Source organism: Lonchura striata, chromosome 5 (assembly GCF_050655825.1).
Source record: "Lonchura striata isolate lonStrDom1 chromosome 5, ASM5065582v1, whole genome shotgun sequence".
Classification (NCBI taxonomy): Eukaryota; Metazoa; Chordata; class Aves; order Passeriformes; family Estrildidae; genus Lonchura; species Lonchura striata.
This window is the reverse complement of record NC_140707.1, coordinates 71517008-71540417: the sequence shown is the minus strand read 5'-3', so window position 1 is coordinate 71540417 and position 23410 is coordinate 71517008. Positions and strand designations below refer to the sequence as shown.

Genomic DNA, 23410 nt, shown 5'->3' with positions numbered 1-23410 from the left:
GCGCGGCGGGGGGCGTGGCCTTCGGGCGGCCAATGGGGAGCGCGCGCCACCGCCCCTCAAATCAGCGGGCTCAGCCGGCCGGCCCCGGCACGGAGTTGTTTGGCGGCGGGCGGGCGGGCGGTGCAGCCGGGCGGGCGGGAGGAGGAGGAGGAGAAAAGAGAGGGGGGCTCCCCTTTGTTGCATGGGGGTGTCCAGCCGGGGCTGAGGGAAGGCAGGGAGGGGGTCGGTGCCTCCCGCTGCCCCATGGCCGTCGCTGAGGGGGCGGCCGTGCCCTACGCCGTGGAGCTGGGGCTCACCGTGCTCCACACGGCGCTTTACGCCGCGCTCTTCCTCTTCGCCTACCTGCAGCTCTGGCTGCTGCTCTACTACCGCGAGCGGCGGCTGAGTTACCACACGCTCTGCCTCTTCCTCTGCCTGCTCTGGGCAGCCCTCAGGACCACCCTGTTCTCCTTCTACCTGCAGAACTCCCTGCAGGCCCTCCGCCTCCAGCAGCCCTTCGCCCACTGGCTCCTCTACTGCCTGCCCGGCTGCCTCCTCTTCTTCAGCCTCTGCCTCCTCAACCTCTATTTCGCCGAGGTAAGTTTTGCCTTTCGGGCAAAACCCCTCCAACATTCCTTTTTCCAAAGCTCCCACCCTGCGGGACGCCGGGGCTGGCAGCTCCTCTTCAGCCGCCTCTCTCCAAACTTGGAGCGCCCTGGAGCCGAGGCTTTGGGGATGGCAGCGCCCAGGTGAGGCTGGGAGGCGATGCCGGGGCTCTGCCCTCGGGCTCGGCTTTGGGACAGCCTGAGGGGATGCAGGGCTGTGCCCTGAATCCCGCCCGGGAAGGAGGCACGGGGATTGTGCCCTGGATCCAGCCTCGCTGCAGACTTCGGGACAGGCTGTGGTGGCTGGGGGATGCAGGGGTTCTGCCCTGAATCCAAGCTCAGCCGCAAGGATTGTGTGTCCTGAATCCAGGCGTGGGGAGAAGCGCAGGGATTGTGCCCTGAATCCAAGCTTGGGGGGCGGGGTGGGGTTTGGGGGGGATGGTGTGAGCTAAAAGTGCGCCCAGAATCCCAGCATCAGGGATTTGGGGTGCGGGGCTGTACCCTGAGTGCAGACCCCGCATGGGGGGGCACAGCCACATGCCCCGAATTTGGGTTTTGGGAGATGCCCTGCTCCCAGGTGGGGTTTTCCTCTTAGCAACCCTGACCCACGGCGGGGTGTTTGTGTGTGTGTGGGGGGGGGGGGGGGGGGCGTCACTTGAGGGACTGTTTTCCATCTTTTTTTTTTATTGTTTTAATTGATTCCCGTTCTGCAAAGGGGACCAGAAAGTGGCAGCAGCGGGGGCTGCTCTGGCCTGGAGTGATGCCAACCATTACGTCACCAGCCAGAGCCTCTTCTGCTATTGTTGCTGCGCTCCCTCCTTCCCTCCATCGCTCCGCTGCGAACCCGGCTTGTTGTTCCGCAGCTTGTCAGACAAAAAAACCCCGAGATCCCTCACACAACAGCCCGGGGCAGCCGAGGGGGGCCCCTTCCCAGCACCAGCATCGCTGCTGGGACAGTGCGGAGCCGCTTGTTATTGTCACCGAGCTGTGTCCCTGCTTTTCTGGCTTTCTCATCACTCGTGTGGTGATTTTTAGCCTCCTTTCTTTAGTCCTTCCACTTGCCTTTATCCCCTAAAGCCCTGGCTCTCCCCTCCCCATCCTCCTCCTGAATATTTTGTTTCTGCTCCAGTTTCTCTTGAGCAGCCCTTTGCTCGCCTGCCTCCCAGTTCGCTGCCTATTTATGAAACAAGTCACCACTTTTTCCTTCCAGCTTTGTTGTTGTTGTTGGGATTCTTTGCTCTGCAGCTCTCAGCTGTTCCCCAGCCTCACAAAGGAATCGCTAGCACACAGAAATTGCTCTGATGTGTCACCCACGGGAGTTATGATTTCATTTTCCCCAGGACACCAACATTCACATGATACTTGGAGCAGTGGGGTTGTTCTGCTGTTCTGGTTCTTTTCCCCCCTCTCTTGCCCCCTAGTAAACACCCAGAGGCTTTGGGGGTGAGCTGCCTGTTGCAAAAGGTGTTGTTGATGGTGTGGCAGTGGGATAACAAATGGTGCATAGAGTGCACAAATCCATCTTGTCTGATTAAGGGAGCCTGACCTCCCAGTTGCTCCAGCCAGGAGGGATTGGTGTCCCTTGAAAAGCAGGGATTCTGTGCTCTGCTCCACAGAGTGGCTGGATTTCTGTTTTCCTCTAGGTCACTGGATTTGACAGCAGATTTGCCTCTCTGCAGGCTTGTTTAAAGGTCCTCTTAGAGTAAATCCAAATAGATTCCCAGGCTTCTCCTCCTCCCACAATATCTGCTTTTCAGTGAACTCTGCCTATATCCCACTTCTTTCTCCTTGAAGACCTAGAGCCAAGGGAAATCCTGTCTGAGGAAATAAGAGCTCTGAATCTGGAGTGGGGAAGGATAAAGTGACTTATGAAAATGGGTCTGCTTGCTCTGCTCCAGGGAGGGCCTGATGCTTCCCTGGAACAACCAGGAGGGGTGTCCATCACTCTGTGGGGTTTTTGGGAGATCTCAGTGCTGAAACTCCAGAGGTATGGAGCAAAAAAATGGAAAGCCTCTGGAGCTTTTCTGGCTCCCATGATCTAGAGGTGGCTGGTGTGTTTACTGGTGTGACTCCAGCAGGACATGCTCATCCATTCCCAGTTTTTAAGGGCCACTTGGCAGCAGCCTGTGGAAGGACACTGAGCTTCTGCTGCCCTGGGGGTGGCATCCTGATCTGAGATGTCCTCACATAAAAGCACTGGGCTGCTGCTGTGCTGAGGGCCTGGCTCATTGTCCCTGTACACAGAGCCTCCTTTGTGGAGATGCTGGAGAAATGGCATCAGGGCAAGAAAATGGCCTGTGCTGATATTTGAGCTGTTCTTGCTTGATTCACAGAGCTCCTCAGGCAGCATTGAGGCTGAGGTTGGAAGGGTGGTGGGGAAGAAGCTCCAGGAAACAGATACCCATGGAGAACTGGCATTACTTAATGCTCCAGGCTGTTTCAGGGCTGAAATTCAAATTTGCTAAACTGCCTGTTGTTCCTCCTTTCTGTGGGGACAGGTTGTCCTCTTCCTATCCCATCTTGGTCCCTGAGATTCCTGAGGGGATACAGAGACCTGGCAGAATGAGTGTGGGATGTGTGTTTCTTTTTCATAGAGGCCCAGAATGTTTGGGTTGGAAGGGACCTTAAAGCTCATCCAGTGCCACCCCTGCCATGGGCAGAGACATTTTCCACTGTCCCAGCTTGCTCCAGCTTGGCCTTGGACACTTCCAGGGGCAGCCACAGCTTCTCTGGGCACCTTGTGCCAGCCCCTCCCCACCCTCCCAGCCAGGAATTCCTTCCCAGTATCCCATCCATCCCTGCCCTCTGGCAGTGGGAAGCCATTCCTTGTGTCCTTTCATTCCATGCTCTTGTCCTCTCCAGCTCTCTTGTAGGCTCCCTTGGGATACTTTTTCCACCTGGAAACATCCCTTTAGCATGGGAGCATTTCTTCCTTTCTATTTCAGCTTGTACCAGAAGGAGTCCTTTCCTGGGAATCTGGAGTTCACAGTCCATCAGGTCAGAATTCCTCAGATCCACTCCCAGTGTTGCCTCAATAGCTCTGATGTCCATCCTAGGATGCTCCTTTGCTTTGCCTTTGGAATAGTTCCTGTGCTGCCAGCTGCTTGAACAATGCCACCTTTCCCAAGGCTCTGCCACTTCTGTTTTTCCCCAGGTCTTTCTCAGGAGTGTGGTACATGGAAATGGAAATACATGGAAGGACCTCAGGGTATTTAGCCTGGAGAAAAGGAGGCTCAGGGGGTACTTTCTGGCTCTGCACAGTTCCTGGCAGGAGGAGACAGCCTGGGGTGCTTGAGCTCTGCTCCCAAGGGATCAGAGACAGGAGGAAATAGCCTCAAGCTGTGCCAGGGGAGGTTTATATTGGATATTAGGGAAAATTTCTCCATGGAAAGGGTTGCCAGGGATGTTTGAAGCCCCTATCCCTGGAGATGTCCAAGGAACCCCTGGAGGTGTCACTCAGTGCTCTGGGCTTGTGACAAGGAGGGAATCAGGCACAGCTTGGACCTGATGGCCTTGGAGGTGTTCTCTAAGCCAAATGATTCTGTGAAATGCATCCACAACAACCTTGATCTTAAAGACCTTCTTGAGCCCTTGGCACTCTTGGTTGTCCTGGGAATCAGCAGCTGGCACAGGGATGGGGCTGATGGTGTGCCAGAGCCCTTCATCTTGCCTGGGTTGCTCTTAGTGCTCCATCTGAGGAGATGACATCAGCCCCTTTCATCCCTTCCTGCTCCAATGACACTGGAGACAGGCATGGAGAGAGCATCCAGCCTGGGAGAGGTTTGTCTTCATTGTCCTAGATCTTCTCAGATGGAAAAATGGGAAAATCTGCATCCTTCATTTCCCTCTTTGACCTTCCCTGTGTAGCAGACACCTGGCAGTGCCCTGTGCTTCAGAGGGACAGCTGGTGGGGGATCACTGAAACTCCAAACTGCTGCATCCCATGGCTGATGGTTCCCATGTTTCCCAGATAACAGGTGGCCCTGCTGGGGACCAGCTATTCTAGGAAAGGAGGGAACATGCAGAATTGCAGCCTGTGTTCATGCTGGCATGGAATGATCTCCATACTAGTATGAGGATGGTGAGAGATCCTCATGGACAGTTCCAGCTTTTCCTCTGTGGATTGAAGCAGGGGTTTGCACACTTGGTACAAGGTGTGATCCCAAAATAGTCTGGGCTGTGCTCCCATTATCTCATGTGGTGAGGGGAGGGGTCTGTCTGGGGATGCTCCAGCAGCTGAGCTGTGTTGGGGCAGGGCATGGTTGTGTCTTGTATCTGCAGAGCCCAAATTCGTGTTGTCTTTATGAAGGAAAAAAGAATTTTATTCCAGTGGACAACAACAAGTTCCTGGATCTTTCAGATCTGCTGGAAAGTATCTTGGTTTTGGTCCAGCCTAAGTGCCTCACTGTTAGGGTTAGGATCCTTGTGCAGGCACTGGGAGTGGTCCTTGGATTCATCTGTGGGATCTGGGATGTGTCGCTTTCCTTCCCTTAGCAGCTGTGCCACCTCCAGTGCACCTTCTAAAGAGGGTGAGTGTGTCTCTTGAACACGCCCCTAGGGACTCTCCGGGCTGTGATGTGGGCAAGGAAATCACAGGAAATCACTTTTATGGAATAAATCCACTCATCACAAACCCAAAAGCCTCCAGCATCACAGCTGGAGGGGTGTGTAGCTCATTTCAGCCTCACCTTCTGGCTGATGTGGGGTGCTCAAGGGATCCATGGCTCTGGAAAGGCACCTGAGCATTCCAAACTGCTGTAAAGGACTTGTTCAGAGTAAATGTTCCCAGTGCTGCTGAGACCTCTGTTCCCTGTTTTCATGCTTGGTTTCTGGAGCTGGGCTCAGCTCAGGTTTGAAGGAACCATTCAGTTTGCAAGGATTGCTGCTCACAGCTTGGCCTAATGCACCTGCTGAAGCACAGGGGTCTATTTTTCCTGTTTTTCTGAAGAAGAGGATTGCTCCTGAGCTCTCTGTGCTGGATTTTTCCCAGCAGAACCCTCTGCCTGAGCTGTCCTTGGGCTCTGAGAGCAGCAGAGCCCCGTGCAGGAGGCTCAGAGCTCATCTCAAGGATAAGAACCCAGAGACACCCTGTGCACGCTGCTGGTGGCACCTCCTGACCCAGTCCCTGGGAAGGAAAAGCAACCTTCAGATAACTTATCAGCCTTAATAACCAAAACCACCAAAGCAGTGGTGGCTGTTCCCTTCCTGAAGTTTTAGGAAGGACTATCCAGGGGCTCATAAAAGTGTTAAGGCTGGAGCTGTGGTCTCCCTCTGCTTTCCATGGCAGCGGGCCAAGCATGAGGCTCAAATTGCTGTTGCACTCATAACCCTGACTCAGCTTTGTGTGCCTTCATCCCTGGGGCTGCAGGGTTTGGGAAGAGTGTCCTGCCCAAAGCAGCATCTTCCTGTGAGCCAGGGGCACTTCCCTGCTCAGCTGAGGGGCTGTTCTCAGCTGAGAACACAACATTTCCAGCTGGAACACAAGCCAGGGACTCTGCAGGGCTGTTCAGAGGCTGAGGGTACAGATGGAGTCCTAGCAGATTCCTCAGTGGATTTCCATGCTGCTGGAATGGGTGCTGAACCAGGAGTTTCCCAGCTGGATGTCACCAAAATGCCTGTTTTGACAGGACAAGAGGAAACAGCCTCAAGTTGTGCCAGGGAATATTTAGATCCTAATTGGATGTTAGGAAAAAATTCTTCACTGAAAGGGTGGTGAGGTGTTGGAACAGGCTGTTCAAGACAGTGGTGGAGTCCCCAGCCCTGGAAGTGTTCAAAAAAACTTGTGATGTGGCACTTCAGGGCATGGTTTAGTGGTGAATGTGGTGGTGCTGGATTGGACTTGGTGACCTTGGAGGGCTTTTCCAGCCTCAGTGATTCAGTGATTCCATGGCACTCCCAAAATGCCTGAATGTCACCCATGGCAAACAAGGGAGGATTCAGGGATATTTCTGTTTTGGTGTCACCACGTGGCCCCTTCCAAGGCCCGGTTTCTTGTAGCTGAGGTGAATTTTAGGGCTCAGAGTGGATTGTGTCACACTCCTGTGCTTCTGTGTGCCGGGACAAGGGGGCAGAGAGCTTTCCTGAGGCTGGATACCTCCCTCTGCTGAAGAACCATGTCTCATTCCTCACGAAGTTAAGCTCATCCTTCCTCAGCCTCGGGAACAGGAGCCAGGCAGTGGAAGTGGCTCTTGGAAGAGAATCACTGAAGCTGTCCAACATCCTTTGAAATGCTTGGAACCACTGCAGTGGCTCAGACAACCCTCAGGTCCTGAAATGTCTCTGGAAATCCCCTTGGCAGCAGCCTGATTCCTGAAGCTTTTGTGCCATTTCTACCTCTGTGCTGACTTGGAAGCAGGAGCCAAGGAATCCCACCAGGATAAAAGCTGCCTAAGGATGCTTGGGAGGAGATGAGTGATCCTTCACTGCTGACAGGGAAGGCTCCTTGTGGGAGAACAGAAACTGAACCTCCACACCTGTGCAGTGATCCCACAAGTACAGGTGGGATCGCTCTGGATGTGTGTGTGCCTCTTCCCAAGTTCCTTCAAAGTCTCCAATCAGGACATGAGCTTTGCCTGTGGCTGAATGTGACTCCAGCTCTGGGGTCCTCCTGGTGGGGTCTGGACCTGGATCTGGGCACAACCCAGTTCCTGAGCAGTGTGAGCACAGGTTCCCTGTGCCTTTGCAGCAGGAATTCCCATCTGAGCTGTGACTTGGGAGTGTCTGCACCTTCCTAAACTGTCTCTGCTCCTCTCACATGGAAATCCAGCATGGCTGAGATCCTAAAACAGCCCAAAACATTAGGGAAAAGAGATGGATTTTTGAAGGACTTCAAAGTGCTAAACTCCCTTCTTTTCTTTAAGTCTTCAAGGTGTGGTGTTAAAGTGCTTGTCACATATGGGCTGTTAAATATGTTTATGGTTGTTGGGAACATGTATTTGAGTTGGGCTTGTACAAGGAAAAAGTACCATTCTTTTGGGTCCAGAGCGAGGCTTGGTGCTAATAAATAATCCAGATTCCTTGGAGATACCCAGCTGGATTCTAATTTCCCTGTTTATCTCTTAACAAAGTTGAAAGGCAACTGTAGGCTGTGTAAAGTAACCCTGTGCAAATCTTTCCTCCAGGTCATATTCAAAGTGAAATGTGCAGCTGAATTCAACAAGTACAAGTAAGTGCTGCTGTCCTGACCTTCCCTTCAAAGCTGGTCCCAGGGGAACTGGCTGGGAATGGGAGGGTCAGGCCCCAAAAGCTGAACAGAGCTTTAATTCCATACCTGTGCTCTGAGAAAGGAGCACAGTTGTACCTTGGAGCAGGACTGGGAGCTTTAGGTGTGCCAGGAGAGCTCAAGCATCCCAGTTCCCCTGGGTGGTCTCTTAGGGTCACTCTGAGCTGTCCCAGCCCAGAAAAGATCTGCAGAACAAGGTTTGAGCAATGGGTGAGCCCCAGGTTTGTGCAGCCCAGGTGCTTCCCAGGGAAACCCAGGGTGGAAAATGCAAGCTCCAGTGGCTCTCAATAAAGGAGTTGCAGTGGTTGTGATGACTCATGGCTTATTGACTGGAGTTAATGCAGAGCTGGAGCAACACTTAAAATCTGCAAGATAAGAACCTGACTGTCAGAAGATGAGTCTTGTAACTCATGACTGCTTACGCTGCTCATGTGTTATGAGAGCAGCTCCAACAAATCCTCTGCAGCCTTGGGCTGCCAATACAACCCCTGAAATTTGCTGGAATGCCTGAGCTTCCCAGCAAGCCGAGCACTGGGAGGCTCTGCTGAGACACGAGGGAGGTGCAGAATGAACCTGGCCTTGTCTCACTGACCATTTTTCCCCTCACCATCTCTCCAGGGTCCTGTTGTACCTGGGCTCCATCCTCACCAGCCTCCTGTTCCTAGTTGTGAATTTAACCTGTGCAATGCTGATCCACGGCGAGGTGCCGGAGAAGCAGCTGAGGTGGACGGTCCTGGCCCGGGCTCTGGTCAACGACAGCCTCTTCATCCTCTGTGCCATCTCCCTGGCCTGCTGCATGTGCAAACTGGGAAAGATGTCTTCAGCCAACGTCTACCTCGAGTCCAAGGTGGGTGAATGCCTTGGGAATTCCCACTGGCACTGCTCAGCTGCATCTGGGTCTGCTCACTCAGGGCAGCACTGGCCTGGTGGTACCCGAGCTGCTCTTGCTCAAATTCTCCTTCCATTGTGGAGGTGGCAACTCTTGGATTCCTCCTTTTCACAAAGTGCATGTTCCTGCTGTGGGAGTGATGTTTCCTGCATGTTGTAGGGGAATACTTTGTCTGCAGCTTTGGCATAACAGATTTATGAGCTGCTTCTGCTTTTCAGGCATAGAAAATTCCAGGTTTGCCTTGAGGAGAGGGTTCTCTCAGAGCAGCAGATGCAGTTTTTGCTGTGTGTTTTACCTGAAGCAGGTGTGTCATGATTCCCTGCAAAGGGGATCCCCCAGAAATGCAGCTTTAGCTGGACTCTGCTTGGGTAGGATGAGATGTCCTAGATGAGATAAGCATTTTGGAATGGGAGCAGAAGTTGCTGTAGGTCCTGTCCCAAAGCAGGACAGGTGAGGGTCTGAACACACACAGCTCTTTTCCAGCAGATAGGGAAGTGGCAGGAGGCTGCAATCAGTGTCCACTTGAGTGCCTGGAAACACCTAGAGGAAAAACCTAGAGAGCACCTGAACATAGCTAGCTGAAGCTGAGGTTTTCTGGAGATGTCTGGCTCCTTAAGCAGCAGAAGTGGTTTCCTGGAATGTAGGATGTGTGGGCTGGGGCTGGTGTCCTGCCTGGCTGCTGTGACAGCTGTCCAGAGGCTGCAGGTTGCATCCAGATCTGCAGGGAGGCAGGGGCAGAGAAGCCGCTCACATCCCTGCAGGCCTGGGCCTGGTGTTCAGCTCTGACTGGCTCTGGACACTCATTAACTCACCCAGTTCCCCAGTGCAGGAACTTCCTCTCCTCACACACCCGAGGCTGCCCCTGGGCTGTGTACAACATGCTCCAGGGAAGCCTCTGCTCTCCACTTGGATACTCACCCTGGCTGGCTGCTGAAGGTCTCTGCCTCCCTCCCCTGCCTTGGGGGCATCCTCTGATGTTGTGTTTGGGAAAATTGCTGCAGAAACAGGCTGAGGATAAGCAGAAATGTTACACAGATACCCCAGAAGGTTGTCCTGCCCCTGAACTCAAAGGCACACATCAGGGCTGGGGGCTGCTGCCTCCACACTGAAGGTGGGAACGTTGGAGCTGTGGGAAGGAGGCTAGACTGCAGCCACCTCCTGTCCTGGGGTCCTTGTGAGTTGGAGATTTGCTTCAGCAGCCTTTGTGCCTCGTTGTGCTGGCCTGAGCAGCACAGGCTCAGCTTCCAGTGGCAGCAGGGCTGTCACTTGTCTGTTGGCACCTCTCTCCTGCTGATGCTCTCAAGACACTGTCTTGAGCTCTAGATCTAGGAAAATAGAGCTGGGATGTGGAGCAGACCAGTGGGATGAGCTTCCTCAGCAGATTCTCTGCTTAAACACAAAGGCAGCTCAGGTGCTGAAGGGTGTTTGTCCTTCACTGTGACTTGCTGCCACCCAGCAGCCATTAAAGGCATTAATGGATGGATTTAATGCCTGGTTTGTCTCAGCATTCCTGAACGGTTTGAGTTAGAAGAGATCCTAAATCCCATCCAGATCCAACCCCCTGCCATGGCTTTCCTTTAACTAGATCAGGTTGATCCAAGCCCATCCAGCTTGGCCTTGGACACTTCCAGGGATCCAGAGGCAGCCACAGCTGCTCTGGGCACCCTGTGCCAGGGCCTCAGCTCCCTCACAACCAAGAATCTAGTCCCAATATCCCATCTAACCCTGCCCTCTGTCTGTTTGAAGCCATTCCCTTTGGAAATGGTCTCTCTCCATCTTTCCTGTGGGCTCCCTCCAGGTACTGGGGTTCAGGCTCTGGGTCTTTCTGCCCACCCCAAATATTTGAGCTTCTTTCTTAGACAAACTGTGTGCAGTGTTGGGGTGCTGGGTAGCTGCAAGTGAAAGGGCTGGGTGAACACCTCTGCAGAGTCTGGGCTGTAAAGCAGAAGTTGATTTTCCTGCTGGTTGGTTGTTGGCCTTGTGGAGACTCCCACGGGAAGGCAGGGGTGGAGCAGCATCTCCCTGGACCCCCCAGTTTGGAGCTGGCTGCCAAAGTCCTGCCAGGGACATTGCCTCAGATCCTTCCCTGCTCCCAGGCAGCTCTGGCTGTGTGGCTCCTGCAACGAACTCATCACATGAGGAAGCTCTTAGCCAGCTCTGAATATTTTAGCAACAACATACAAATGTTCTGGGTCATTCTTGCCTGCACAGCTGCTCATGCATTAAAGGGAACAGGGAAGAACATCACAGCTCTGTATTAAAACTTTCTCTATTTCTTCCTGTCCCAGGGAACATCTGTCTGCCAGGCTATTCTGGTGGGATCTGTAGTGGCCCTCCTGTATTCCTCAAGGGCTTGCTATAACCTGGTAGCTGTGGCCATATCTCCAGACAATGTTCCTGGTCCTTTTAACTATGGCTGGGACAACCTTTCAGACAAGGTGAGTGTGTGACCCACCCAGTCCAGACCCAGTGAAGTGAAATGCAGTCACTCCTCACCCTGTGAGGGTGAACAGGGGGCTCTGGGGAGTGTCTGGGTAGCTGAACCCCCACATGAGCTGCCTTTCTGCTCTGCTGGCTCTCTCCACCCAGCAAACCTGAGTTCTCCTCTCTCCAGCCACTTCAGGAAGGATTTCCTGTTGTTCTCTTCCCTTTCAGCCTGCCAACTCTTTCTTTTGAGGGAGAGGAGGGACAGCTCAACTAGAGCAGAACAGCAATGTTTAATCAGGCATGGCTGTGTGTGAGGGACAGTCACTGGTGTGGCAGCGAGCTCCCAGTGCCTGGTAGCACCCTCTGAGCAGAACCAGCAGCCAGGTGAAGGTCACTCTGCTGCTTTGGGGACTCCTGCCTTTGGAAAAGTTTCTCTACACTCCCAGTTCCAGCGTTTGGGAGCTCTGTGGGTGGCTGGGATGACAGAGACCCCTCTGCCTTGTGCCCACAGGTGCACGTGGAGGTGAGCAGCGAGGAGTACGTGGTGTTTGGAGTGGTCCTGTTCCTCTGGGAGCTGGTGCCAACCACTTTCGTGGTGCTGTTCTTCCGCGCTCAGAGACTGAGCCAGAACCTGGTAGGCCTGAGCAAGTGCCCCTGTGCTGGGAGGATGCCTGAAGTGACTTTTGGGAATGTTTTTCTTCTGTCCTGACTCCTTTTTCCTTGGCAGACTCCAGCAGGGATGGTCAACAGCCACAGCTACAGCTCCAGGGCCTATTTCTTTGACAATCCCAGGCGCTACGACAGCGACGATGACTTGTCACGGCTCGGGGCCAGGGAAGGAGGGTAAGGAAGGCTTGTGCTGCTGCTCTGCTGCCCTCTGACATCCTGGCTTCTGCTCCTAGGAAAAGCTCTGGTGGAAGAGGCAGCTTGAGCAAGGTAGATGGGGCAGGGAGCCTCTGACAGGGCTTTTGTTCCCTTGTGCAGCTCGCAAGGAGCTGTTTTTATTGGGCAGAAGTGAGCAGCTCAGAGAGGTGGATGGTGCTTGCATACAGGAGGGCTGGGATCCATTTCAGAGGGCTCTGAAATGATCTCCAGAGGGGTTTCTCCACTGGGGAGTGAGAGTTAGTGAAGTTCTGGAAGGTAATTTGGACAAAGATCTTCAGGAAGTGCTGGTATGGGGAGAATGGTCAGGTATTCCCAGCAAAACTCTGAGGCATCCTGGTAGCTCTGTCACCATGGAATCATGGAATAGTTAGGGCTGGAAGAGACCTTAAAGCCCATCTTGTTCCACCCCCTGCCATGGGCAGGGACACCTTCCACCATCCCAGGCTGCTCCAAGCCCAGTCCAACCTGGCCTGCAACACTTCCTTTCCATTTCACTTCCTTCACTGCTGGAATAAAGCAGCTGAGCCTCCATTTCCTTCATGCAGAAAGCCAGTTCTTTATTCAGAAAGCTCATGTTTGTAGGAAATATCAGAAGGCACTGTGTTAAACCTAATTGGTCAGTAATGCAGTGAAACTTAGTTCATTGGTCAGTAAGGGCTTTTATATATGTCTATCAAGTTTTCTCTCTCTAGATATGTTTACATTTTTCATTTGTGGGTTCTCATGGCACAAATCTTATTATTTACACAGGTGCATTTGTTTTTCACCCTCAGAATAGATTGTTGTGTTAAAGGAACTTCTGGATTCTCAAAATAGCTTCACATGGGAACATGCAAATTGCTTGTTAGCTGCACTTAGAAGAAATGACAGGCTGGCTTTGGCAATTTGATTTCATAAGGCCCTTCTGTTATAATTCTTCTACCTGTCTAGGACATCTCACCCTTTTCATTAATTTAAAAAAGGCTCTGTTTTGATGTGAAAACAGCTTACTCTTGTGAGGGTATTATCTCATTAAGGTTATCACTGGTTATCTGTTAGATAAGATGCATAAAGGACCAATTACAATCAACAAAACTTACCAAATTCTATCATGTCATTGACACAGGGTTTTGCAGCATGAGGAAACAATAATGCCCAATGTCTCTTAGGGAAGTGGAAATAACCGACCATTGTTTTAAAGTCCAAATAGTTGAGACTCAGGAGAAAGTCCATTAGCTGGAAATGTTGATCTTTGACATCACTGACTGTCCTCCTGGGTCCTGGAACAGGGAATAACTGAAGAAGGTTAGTAGGAACACTCTACCATGATGCTGACATAAGGGGCTTTTTTTGGCAAATTGCCTCTGTAGTTTGCAGGCACAGCTGAGTCTTGGCAGTCCCACTTGTGTTCCTGTTCTGGCCAGGTTATTCTGTTCTGGTTAGGTTATTTCTCTTTCCCCTGAGCCTCATTTTCCCAGAGGTGATCAGTGTCTGATCGAACAAACAGGTGACCACTTTGAACCTGGTGCTGATAAAATACAAACAAACCCTCTCTTGAAGTCAATGAATCAATTAGGCTTTGCTAATTGAAGCACAGTCAATTGGGATTTAGCTTTGATGATCTCTTTTCCAATTCTACTGTAAATATTACATTATTCAAAATCATTTGTTGTCTAAATTTCTAATGTACATATTACATTATTTGGATGGTCTTAAAGTACTAAATTCTCTGTTTTGTTTTTTTAAAATGAGATGCATGTCTTTGGTTGTAAGCATGAGGAAACATCAAGCTGAAACAATACATGTAGTGAACAAGAAACTGACTGCAATCAGGAATAAGTCAGGTACAACAATTAAGACTGCTTCAGATAATACACATAATAAATAATACATGTGAAATTAGGTAATTAGGAATGTCTGAAATACGGTACCATCATCCCAGAGTCTGCAAACAGCTGACAAACCTCAATTTAGTGAGGCTTTGGATAATTATTTCCAGATAATAATTCCCAAGCTCACTCTAAAGATAGGTTCAGCTGTCATATATAAAGGGTCAAATTGCCAAGTCAAAGTGACCTGAATCTAGTTTTGATGCAGAAAACATTTGATTTATTGACAAATTCTCCATCCAGGTAGAGCTAGGGCCTGGCCACAGCCCAGGCTTCATCTGGGAGGGAATTCCCTAAACACATTTCAAAACAAGGCTCTTCAGAATAGCAGTTATGAGTAAAGGCCTTGGGGTTAAAGACTAGCCAAACCATCTAGTAGTAGTTGGATCCCTACAAAGTTTCCTTCAGGACAGAGATGCTTCAAACACAGCAAACTGCTGGAGTGCTTCTGTAATAACTGGGGAAAACCCCAAGACACGCAGTTCAGAGGAGGCTTTCAATGAAGCTCAAATATCTTTTCTTGGAACTCTGAAAAATACTTAAAATTATGATACAGCATTGGGTCAAACCACAGAGCCAGTGCAAGGACTAGGCAGAGAGCTCAGCTGGTCTGAGAGATGCATAAGCAGCTAGGGAACAAAAAAGAAGGATCCTAAAAGGACATGTGTCTTTTATATAATTGCACAAAGATGTTAAAGCATATAAGAAGCTGGCTATAAATACAGTAATAACATCTTATGAATTATGCCTTTTATAAAATCAGTAAATTCTCATCCTGTAATCAATGTATCAGTGGTAACCCTCTTAGGAAGTTGAGATAACACCTTTCTAAACAGTCATGTACCTATGACAGTAAAATGTGACAAAGGAAGGCACTAAAACAGCTTACAATCAACAACAGCCGTAATGTAGAATCACAACTGACTCTTCTGTGTTATCTGTGGAAGATAAAACAGCAGAGATTGTAAGGAGCAATAGAATCTTCAACAAAATCAAGGGTGAACACACTGTCTTCTTTATCCACAAATAAGTGTTTATCAGTGTTTCATCACAGCTGTTTATTCATCTTATCTCTTAAAAGAAAACAGCTTTATATCTTACAATGTAGAAAGGCAATATTTCACTGTCTTAGATGGCAATGCAAGATGTAACCAGATGTATTCTATCCCCATCTGTTAAAGCCAGGTGGGGGAGTGTTCTTTATCTCTTCCATGACCCATCCCTCATAACTCTGTGGGGGATGGCTTCTGTTAATGGGCCAGCTGTTAAAACCAGCTAGGGCAGTTTTCTTTATCTCTCCCACAACCAGTCCTCCCCTCCAGGAGATCTCTGCTGATCATGGCCACTGAGTGTCCCTGCATGGCTGATAAAAATTCCATCATCCATGGGGAGATGCTCTGCCCAAGGGAGGAGCCAAGCATTCCTACCTGGTTATAATCTGAGACTTGGAACACCACAGGCTGGCTTTTTCCACTGCATTCCCAGAGGAAGAGCAGACCTTTCTACGCCACCACTGGACCTTCAGAGGAAACCCCCCCCTTGTTCAGGATCCCTGCTCCAGCAGAAGCACAGCTGGCACTGCAGGAGGGCTGAGCCACCACCCTGACCCACAGGCTGTCAGGTAGTATTCTCACTTTGTCTGCTTCAGCAGTAACATTTTATTTATGATCTAATCATATCTAAACTTTAAAGAACTGCTGCAGCTAAAATTCAAGGTTATAGGACTTAGTTAAGAACTTAAAATAAATTGCTGCTAATAACCCTGGGAGAAGAGCAGAGCTGCAGGCGCACAGCGTGGCGGGAGCCGTGAGCGAGATGGAGATGATCCTGGAGCAGCAGCAGTGGCACCACGAGGAGCAGGAGCAGCTCGTGGACGTGGTGGTGAAGGAGATGCTCACCAAAAAGTCCACGCTCCACGACCAGAACAACTCAGACCACCACACCTGGGCCCTGCAGGACAGGTTCATGGCAGCGAGCGGGAACCTGCGGGACCCATAGCGCGACAAGGACAGCCCACGTAAGGAAGAGCTCAGTGCTGTTTCCAGGCCAAAGGAATTTGTGGAGTTTTACAACAAACTGAAGCCAATTAAGGAATTTCACTGGAAGCACCCGAATGAGATCTGTGTTCCTGTCAGTGGAGTTTGAGGAGCTGCGGAAGTCCAGAGACAACCTGAGTGAAGAAGCTCAGAATCCGGTGGAGTTTACAGGTGAGGAACGGTACGGGCAATACTTGGATTTGCATGATTGTTACCTCAAGTAATCTAACCTGAAATCATCAGAGAAATTGGATTCTATCACTTACTTATCCACATTTGACCAACTCTTTGATATTCTCAAGGAGAGGAAAAAATGCTGAATATAAGAGGTATCTTGGATTGCTCCTTGAGTACCTGCAGGAATACAGAGATCAAGTGAAACCATTACTGGACCAGAATGAACTTTTTGGGAAAATTCAGACGGAGTTTGAGAAGAAGTGGGAGAACGGCACATTCCTGGGCTGGGTGAAAGAGACCAGCAGTGCCCTCACCCATGCTGGTGCCCACCTGGAGCTCTCAACCTTCTCCTCCTGGGAGGAATTGGCCTCCCTGGGACTGGACAGGTTAAAATCAGCTTTGCTGGCTTTGGGACTGAAGTGTGGTGGGACTGTGGAGGAGCGTGCTCAGAGGCTTTTTAGCACTAAAGGCAAATCCTTGGAAGCAGTTGATCCTTCCTTGTTTGCTGAGAATCCAAAGACAAAAGGAAGCAAAAGAGACACTGAAAGAAATAAGGATCTTGCGTTCCTGAAGCTCAGATTTATGTGTACATGGAAGTTCTTGGGAACAAAGACACCTCACTCACAAGAACATGCAGCGTAAGCAGGCATGGACAGAGGAGGAGAGAGAGGAGGAGGAAGAGCAGATCAGCAAGAGTGAAGATGAAGAAAATGAAACCATTTATAACCCTAAAAATCTGCCTCTTGGTTGGGAAGGGAATCCCATTCTGTCCTGGTTGTACAAACTCCATGGTCTGAACATCCACTACAGCTGTGAGATTTGTGGTGACTGCACCTACCGAGGGCCCAAGGCGTTCCAGAGGCACTTTGCAGAGTGGAGACACGCCCATGGAATGCGGTGCCTGGGCATTCCCAACACAGCACACTTTGCCAACATCTCGGGGATTGAGGATGCAGTCTCATTGTGGGCAAAGCTGAAACAGCAGAAGGCTTCGGGGAGGTGGCAGCCTGATACAGAGGAGGACTGTGAGGATTCCAGTGGGAATGTGGTAAAGAAAAAGACCTACGAAGACCTGAAGCGCCAAGGGCTGCTGTAGCTGTCCCCTGGTGAAGGATCACACATCTGCAGAGAGAGTGGATCTGGCAGCAGCTCTGACTTCTTCATTGTCTGGATTTTCTGTGTGTATGAATATAGATTTCAAGAATACTTTGTAGAGTCACTTTCTAGTAAGCCCCTTAACACTGTTTTATATAAAAAAACAAAACAAAAAAGGAACAGAGGCGCACTGGCCAAGCCACGTGCCAGGGCAGGGGGAGGCCTGCCACACTGCCCCATATCTACAACAGGTCCTTTAGATGAGCAGCAATTAAATATAGATCAGCCAATCCCAAGTGATGGGCAGGCACCACCCCAAAAAAGGGGGAGGAGGGCTGAGCTGCCCTGTGCCACCGCCAGCTCAGGCAGGGAAAGCTGTGTGGCACCATCCTGCACCGCTGCACCTCTGTTCTCCCCCCTAAAATACTTGTGGTGAAGAAGAGGAGGGGAAAAGGCAAGAAAACAAACCCTAAATCTGCACACCATAAGGAGAAAAACACCAAAAGACAAATATGTAGAAAATGCTAGAAAGGCACCGAGCGCCCACAGCTCTCCTCTCCTGTTTTGGAGTCTCTGAGTTCTGCGGGGCAGCGCCGACCCAGGGGCCCAGCCCTGATGGAGCTGCTAGGTCAGGAAAGAAGCTTTGCTACAAAAATACTGTTCAGCCACTGCTGGTCCTGCAGTTTGAGCTCTGCTGGAGGATGAGACCCGTTCAGATGGCTGCAATGCCACCACCTGCAGTCACCACAGTTCCCCAGAGAGCGGAGGCCAGCCAGCCCTGCGCCGCCTGTCCCGGCCATCTGGGGGGTAACTACATTGCTCTGGAGATCATTTTGCAAGAGCGCACAACTAAGTTCTGGTTCTGGGCTCCTGGCTCTTCATTTGTTTCTCCACGTGGTTTGACTCTTGCTGCCCCTACTGCCATGTCCTGCTCTGGGAGAGAAGGGAAAATGACCCACACGGGGGCCGTGTGCTCCCAGGCACCTGCACACAGGGACGCACACACAGGCACTGTCCCAGAACCAGAGTGTAGGCTCAGGCTCCACTAAATACATTTGCCAAATCAGGGACCAGCCCCTGGACCACACAACACAGTGACAAAGTTGTCAGAATATATGTTGGATTGCTCTGGAGAATGGTTTTTCCCTCCCCAGAGACCCCTGTAGCTGAGACCATGTTAGTTTAACCCTTTCTTCCTTGACCCAATTGTCTGGGAGCCAAGTATCCTTTCCTGTACAGAGCCTAGATAAGGCTCTGTCCCCTCCTTGTTCACTCTCTTTCCATCTTCCTTCTATGGAATAAACATCTTGGACCACATCAGGGGTTGGAGCATCTTTCGCCTTGCTCCCGAAATACCTCCCCCCAAGGCCTTGCAGATCTGGGCTAGCCTGGTAACTCTGGGGAGCTGTGGGGGGTAGATATTTCACATATACTTATCACACTTTCTCTCCTTTTCCCCACACATTTGCCTCTTAACTCCCAGTTTGGCTTTCTTTCCGTGACACGTACGTTTCTGCCCCGTTGCTGCTCCCACGTGCCAGTTCCATTCTGTGACTTGTTTCCCCACTCCTTAGCAGACTCTTTCTGCTTCTTGGCCATTCACTCACCACCATTCTTGTGCTGCTGTCCCCACGATTTGCTGGGCCCTTCTCTCCTCGCCAGCTCTTAGGCTGCCTCACCTTCCACGACTCTTTCAGCCGCGTCTCTCCCGCAGTTCGTGGACTGATTTGCGTTCTGCAACTCTCAGTTTTGTTCTCACCGGGTGCTCACTTTCTCCCAGGGGTTGTGTTTGTTTCTGTGCATTCCACACCATCTGCAGCCCCCGTGCCCGGGTTCTGCTTCACTGGCTGCTCTTGTCTTTGCTCGTTCTGCGCCGATCCCACGGCTGATTGTGGCCGTAGCCTTTTGCTGCTTTGGATTTCTTTTCGTGCTGATCCTGCAGCCGGCAGTGGTTGTGTCCATGTGCTGTGTCTGGTCTTGTTGCAGGCTGCTGTTTGCTGCTGCCTCAGCTGTACTCGTGGCTGGCTGCAATCTCCCTTTCATGACTTTGGATATTCCATCTCTAAATCCCATCTCACCCTCCGCTCCTGTGCTCACCTTGGCTCATTTCACCTTTTTTTGTGACAGGCTGTTCATCACACATCAGTCACGTCTTTGGGGTTGGAATAAATCAGTTGAGACTCCTTTTTCTTCATGCAGAAAGCCAATTCTTTACTCACAGAGCTCATATTTATAGGAACTATCAGCACTGTGTTAAACCTAATTGGTCAGCAATGCAGTGAAACTCAGTTCATTGATCAGTAAGGGTTACTGTATATGTCTATCAAGTTTTCTCTCTCTAAGATATGTTTGCATTTTTCCTTTGTGGGTTCTCATGGCAGAAATCTTATTATTTACACAAGTGAATTTGTTTTTCACCCTCAGAATAGATTGTTGTGTTAAAGGAACTTCTGGATTCTCAAAATAGCTTCACATGGCAACTTGAAAAATTGCTTGTTAGCTGCACTTAGAAGAAATGACAGGCCAGCTTTGGTAATATTAGCAGAGGAAGGCCTGATTTCATAAGACCTTTCTGTTAAAATTCTTCCACCTGTCTATAACACCTCACTTGCTGCCCAGAGGTGTGGTGAGCAGTTCAGAGCTTCTGGCTCCTCTTGACCAGCAGGGCCTGTGCTCTTCTCCTTGTAGCTGCCTCATCAAAGCCAAGTTCCTTGGAGATACTGCACCTTCAAACTTCAACCCCCTGAGCAGTGCTGGGAGCGGAAATCTGGAGGAGCCAAATTCTTAATCCCTATAAAATCCATGCCTGTTTATTTTCTGCCTCTCCTGCAGCTTGGCCACCTCTGAGTCTGTTTTTTCTGTCTCTCCTGCAGCTTGGCCACCCCTCAGTGCTCGGGCTGCTACGGTTCCCTGGCTGGCACCGCCGGCGGGAGCGCCGCCGACAGTGCGCCCTTGCTCTGCGCCGCGGGCGGCTCGGAGATCAACCAGCACCACCACAGCTCCCACCCTGCCCCACAGAACTGAGGAGGCTCCCTCTCTTCCCAGAGTGGCACTCGTGTATAGGATTGTAACCTGGTTTTCCTCTCGTCCTCCTCTCCCCCCCGAAGCATCTAACTCACGACACAAACATTCCACTACCTGCCGCAGCTGCGCGCGGGACTGAGCCCAGGGCTGCAGGCAGTTAAGTCAGAGAACTGTGACTTTAAGGTACCATGTAGCAAAGTGAAGCTGAACTCTCTGGAAGCTTTTTTCTTTTTTTTTCTTGGTCTGGTCTTCAAGATGTTGGCAGCTAAATGCACCAGAGCTTCCTCACTAGAAAAGAAACATCAAATGCATATTTGCACTTTTATCTGCACACTTGGAAGGAACGAATCTCACTCGGGCTGTGCTTGGCCTGAGACTGTTCTAGTTACTGTTTTAATTGCACATCCAGAGCTGGGAGAGGCACTGTCTTCTGCAAAGACGTGTTCCCTGAAGGACTCTGCATCCTGCCTCCCTGGGAGCGGGGAGCTCTGTCTGGGCAGGGCCCCCGGCGCTGGATGCTGGAGTTTACTGTGCCATATTCCCACCTGGCAGGGCTGGGTGAGGCCTCGGGGCTCGGGGGGTCTTGTCCTGCCTGCTGCTCCCACCTGGCTGCTGGCCTGTCCTCCCTGGGCCCGTGGCTCAGAGCTGAGTGAGGTCAGTGCTCCTGCTGGCCCGTGGCAGAGGGACAGGGCTGGCTTTTCCCTGCAGGGAGAGGCTGGAGCTGGCTCAGCAGGAGTGTGTGTGCAGGAATGTGTGTGAATCCAGGGCTGCTGCACCCCCTGGGTGCTGGGAGCAGCCCTGCTCCCCCTCCTCGGTGCCCACAGTGGGGCTCCCCTCATCCCCCTCAGTATTAAATTGCATTTAGCAGATAACCAAGAGTTTTAACCTGAAGTGAATGTGAACTGCTGGGTCCCCACTGAGGTGCAGGGGGTGTGTGGCTGCCTGTGGAACGTTGCTGTTGCAGAAGGACGGGGCAGAAAACACAGGGATCTGATCCTTGGGCTCCTTACTCTGCCCTCCCCATGGACCTGGGGCCTCCCAGAGCTGGGAGTGCTGGGTCAGGCTGGGACAGGTCCCTCTGTCTTTCCTTAACCAAAATAGCCAAGTTTGACCTAGGTTGGGCTCTTTGGAGATGAGGCTTGGTGTTATTCCTGGCTTGTCCCTGAGCCAGCCGTGGGGATGAGCAGAGCAGCTTTGGATAAAGGCACTGGTGCAGGGAGGGAGCTGCTCTGCCCATGGGGCAAATCCACCCTGGCACTGCTTTTAACCTGCTGCTCCAGCCCCGGTGTGACCCCGGGGGACAGGGAATGCTGTGCTGGGAGCTGGAGGGACCCCGGGGCAGCCTCAGTGCTGAGAGCTGTGAGAGCAGCCCCAGCCCCGGGGCATCCTCTGCCCACCAGCCTGGCCCCCCTCGCCCCCGGGGCTGTGCTGAGCTCGGTGTCACTTGTCCCTGTCCCTGTGCTCCCCCTGCTCACCTCTTGCTGGCCCAAACAAGCAGCGAGTCCTCCCTTTTTGGAGAAGGCAAAGATGGGAACTCTCAGCACAGCCCTTGCTGAGTCCCGGACCCAGAGCTCCACCCTGGCTGCTCCCCTGTCTCCTGGCAGGAACAGGCTGCTCCATCTCGATCCCTGCTTGGCTTATGGCAAAGCTGGTGAAGGGCCAGGCACTGTCACCCTTCCTTCTGCTCCCATAAGCCTCCAAAGACAGCAAGTGACACTCGTGGCCCCTGTTCTTGCTTAAATTCCAAAGCACTAGGAGCACTTTAAGTTTTACTTTGGAGGGAAAGGAGTGTAGTGCAAAAAAAAAAAAAAAAAAAAAGAAAGAAATTTAAAAAAATCTACAAAATCCAAGGGCTACATGCTCATTGTTCCTCTTGCACTGAAGCACACACCCACACTACGATCTTCCTGGATTTTTTGGGATGGCAGGTCAGGGCAGTGAGCCTCGTTGCTGATGGACCCCTGAGCGTCTGGCCAAGCGTTTGGGTTTTACTCCTTTGTCCGAACCGACCGCTCCTCCCGGGGCCGGTCCCGTGTTTTACTGAAGTAATTTATAGCTGAGAAGTTACAAGGACTTTTTTAATGCATAGTTGCCTTTCATTAAACTTTCTTTTGTTTTTGTTTTTTTTTTTTTGTGGGTGTTTTTTGGTTTGGGGTTTTTTTTTGGTATGGTTTAACAGTGTTCTGGCTTTGCAGGTGGGCAGCAGCTGCTGCCCCGGGAGCTGTGGCCAATGAATGTACCTATTTGTTCTTCACTAAACTGTAACCAAGCACTACTCTGTTGAAATAAATTTAAAAAAAAAAAAAAAAAAAAAGGACTTTCTATGCTGGGATGGCTGACCTAGCCAGCTCCAGGAGTGGCCCCCTGTGCCCTGCCAGGACCTGGCACATCCGATTGCTCTGCTGCCACAGGGCTGGGAGCTCTGGGATGGGCTCTGAGGGCTGAGCTGGGGGTGGCACAGGGGGCTTATCCTCTGGTGTTTCTCTGGTTGCAGCCCCGAGGCAACAGCTGGAGCTGAGCCAGGGGAGGTTTGGGTGGAAATCAGGGGAAGGTTCTTCCTCCAGAGGGTGCTGGGCACTGCCCAGGCTCCTGAGGCTGCCAGAGCTGCAGGAGTGTTTGGACAACACTCCCAGGGTGGGATTGCTGGGGGGTCTGTGCAGGGCCAGGAGCTGTGCTGGTCCCTTGTGGACCCCTCCCAGCTCAGAGAGGCTCTGCCATGACTCTGTGTCTCCATCTTGTGAGGTGCAATGTGCTCAAACCACGAGACACACTTGTGGCCAGGGGCTGGGACTGGCTCCCCCAGCCCCGGCAGCACCTCCAGACCTGGAGATTCCTTTATTCCTTTCCCAGCTTCATCCACATCCACACAGCCTTGAGCCAAAGAGCAGCAGCTCTGCTGGAGCACACGCTGCCTCTCCTGCTCTTCCCACATTTTAGGGTGGAAAGCAGAGGGGTTCCACACAGATCCAGGCTTGGATCTGCCCACACCCAAGCCTGTCCTTTGTCCCTGTTGGATGCTGCAGTCAGGGCTGGCTCCATCCCTGTGGGTGCAAGGAGCACCAGGAACTGCCTGTTCCCACAAGAAGAGGAATTCATTCACTTTGGGACAGCAGCAGCTCCTACAATCCCTTGAAGTTGTTTTTTTATCCAGCAAAAAGTTGGTGTAGCACACTGAGTGAGGTTGCAATGATGGAGCAGATAAG

At 51.4% G+C, this 23410-nt stretch overlaps 1 protein-coding gene and 1 pseudogene across 1 annotated transcript; both read left to right on the top strand.

The window, feature by feature from the left end:
* The first annotated feature begins 90 nt into the window (after positions 1-90).
* GPR137C (G protein-coupled receptor 137C) lies at positions 91-21086 on the top strand. The gene is made up of 7 exons (XM_021538447.4): positions 91-576; positions 7706-7749; positions 8425-8653; positions 10984-11133; positions 11634-11756; positions 11850-11965; positions 20057-21086. Exons 1-7 carry the CDS (start codon positions 244-246, stop codon positions 20205-20207), a joined length of 1146 nt encoding a protein of 381 aa, XP_021394122.1. The 5' UTR covers positions 91-243; the 3' UTR covers positions 20208-21086.
* On the top strand, positions 15543-17333 carry LOC146767439 (splicing factor 3A subunit 3 pseudogene; annotated as a pseudogene).
* Positions 21087-23410: the final 2324 nt, after the last annotated feature.

Excerpts from the sequence above, each read along its gene's own strand:
- GPR137C (XM_021538447.4), top strand. The coding sequence starts at position 244 with ATGGCCGTCGCTGAGGGGGCGGCCGTGCCCTACGCCGTGGAGCTGGGG. Across the intron at positions 577-7,705 it reads TCAACCTCTATTTCGCCGAG|GTCATATTCAAAGTGAAATG; the intron begins GTAAGTTTTGCC and ends TCTTTCCTCCAG. Across the intron at positions 11,134-11,633 it reads GGGACAACCTTTCAGACAAG|GTGCACGTGGAGGTGAGCAG; the intron begins GTGAGTGTGTGA and ends TTGTGCCCACAG.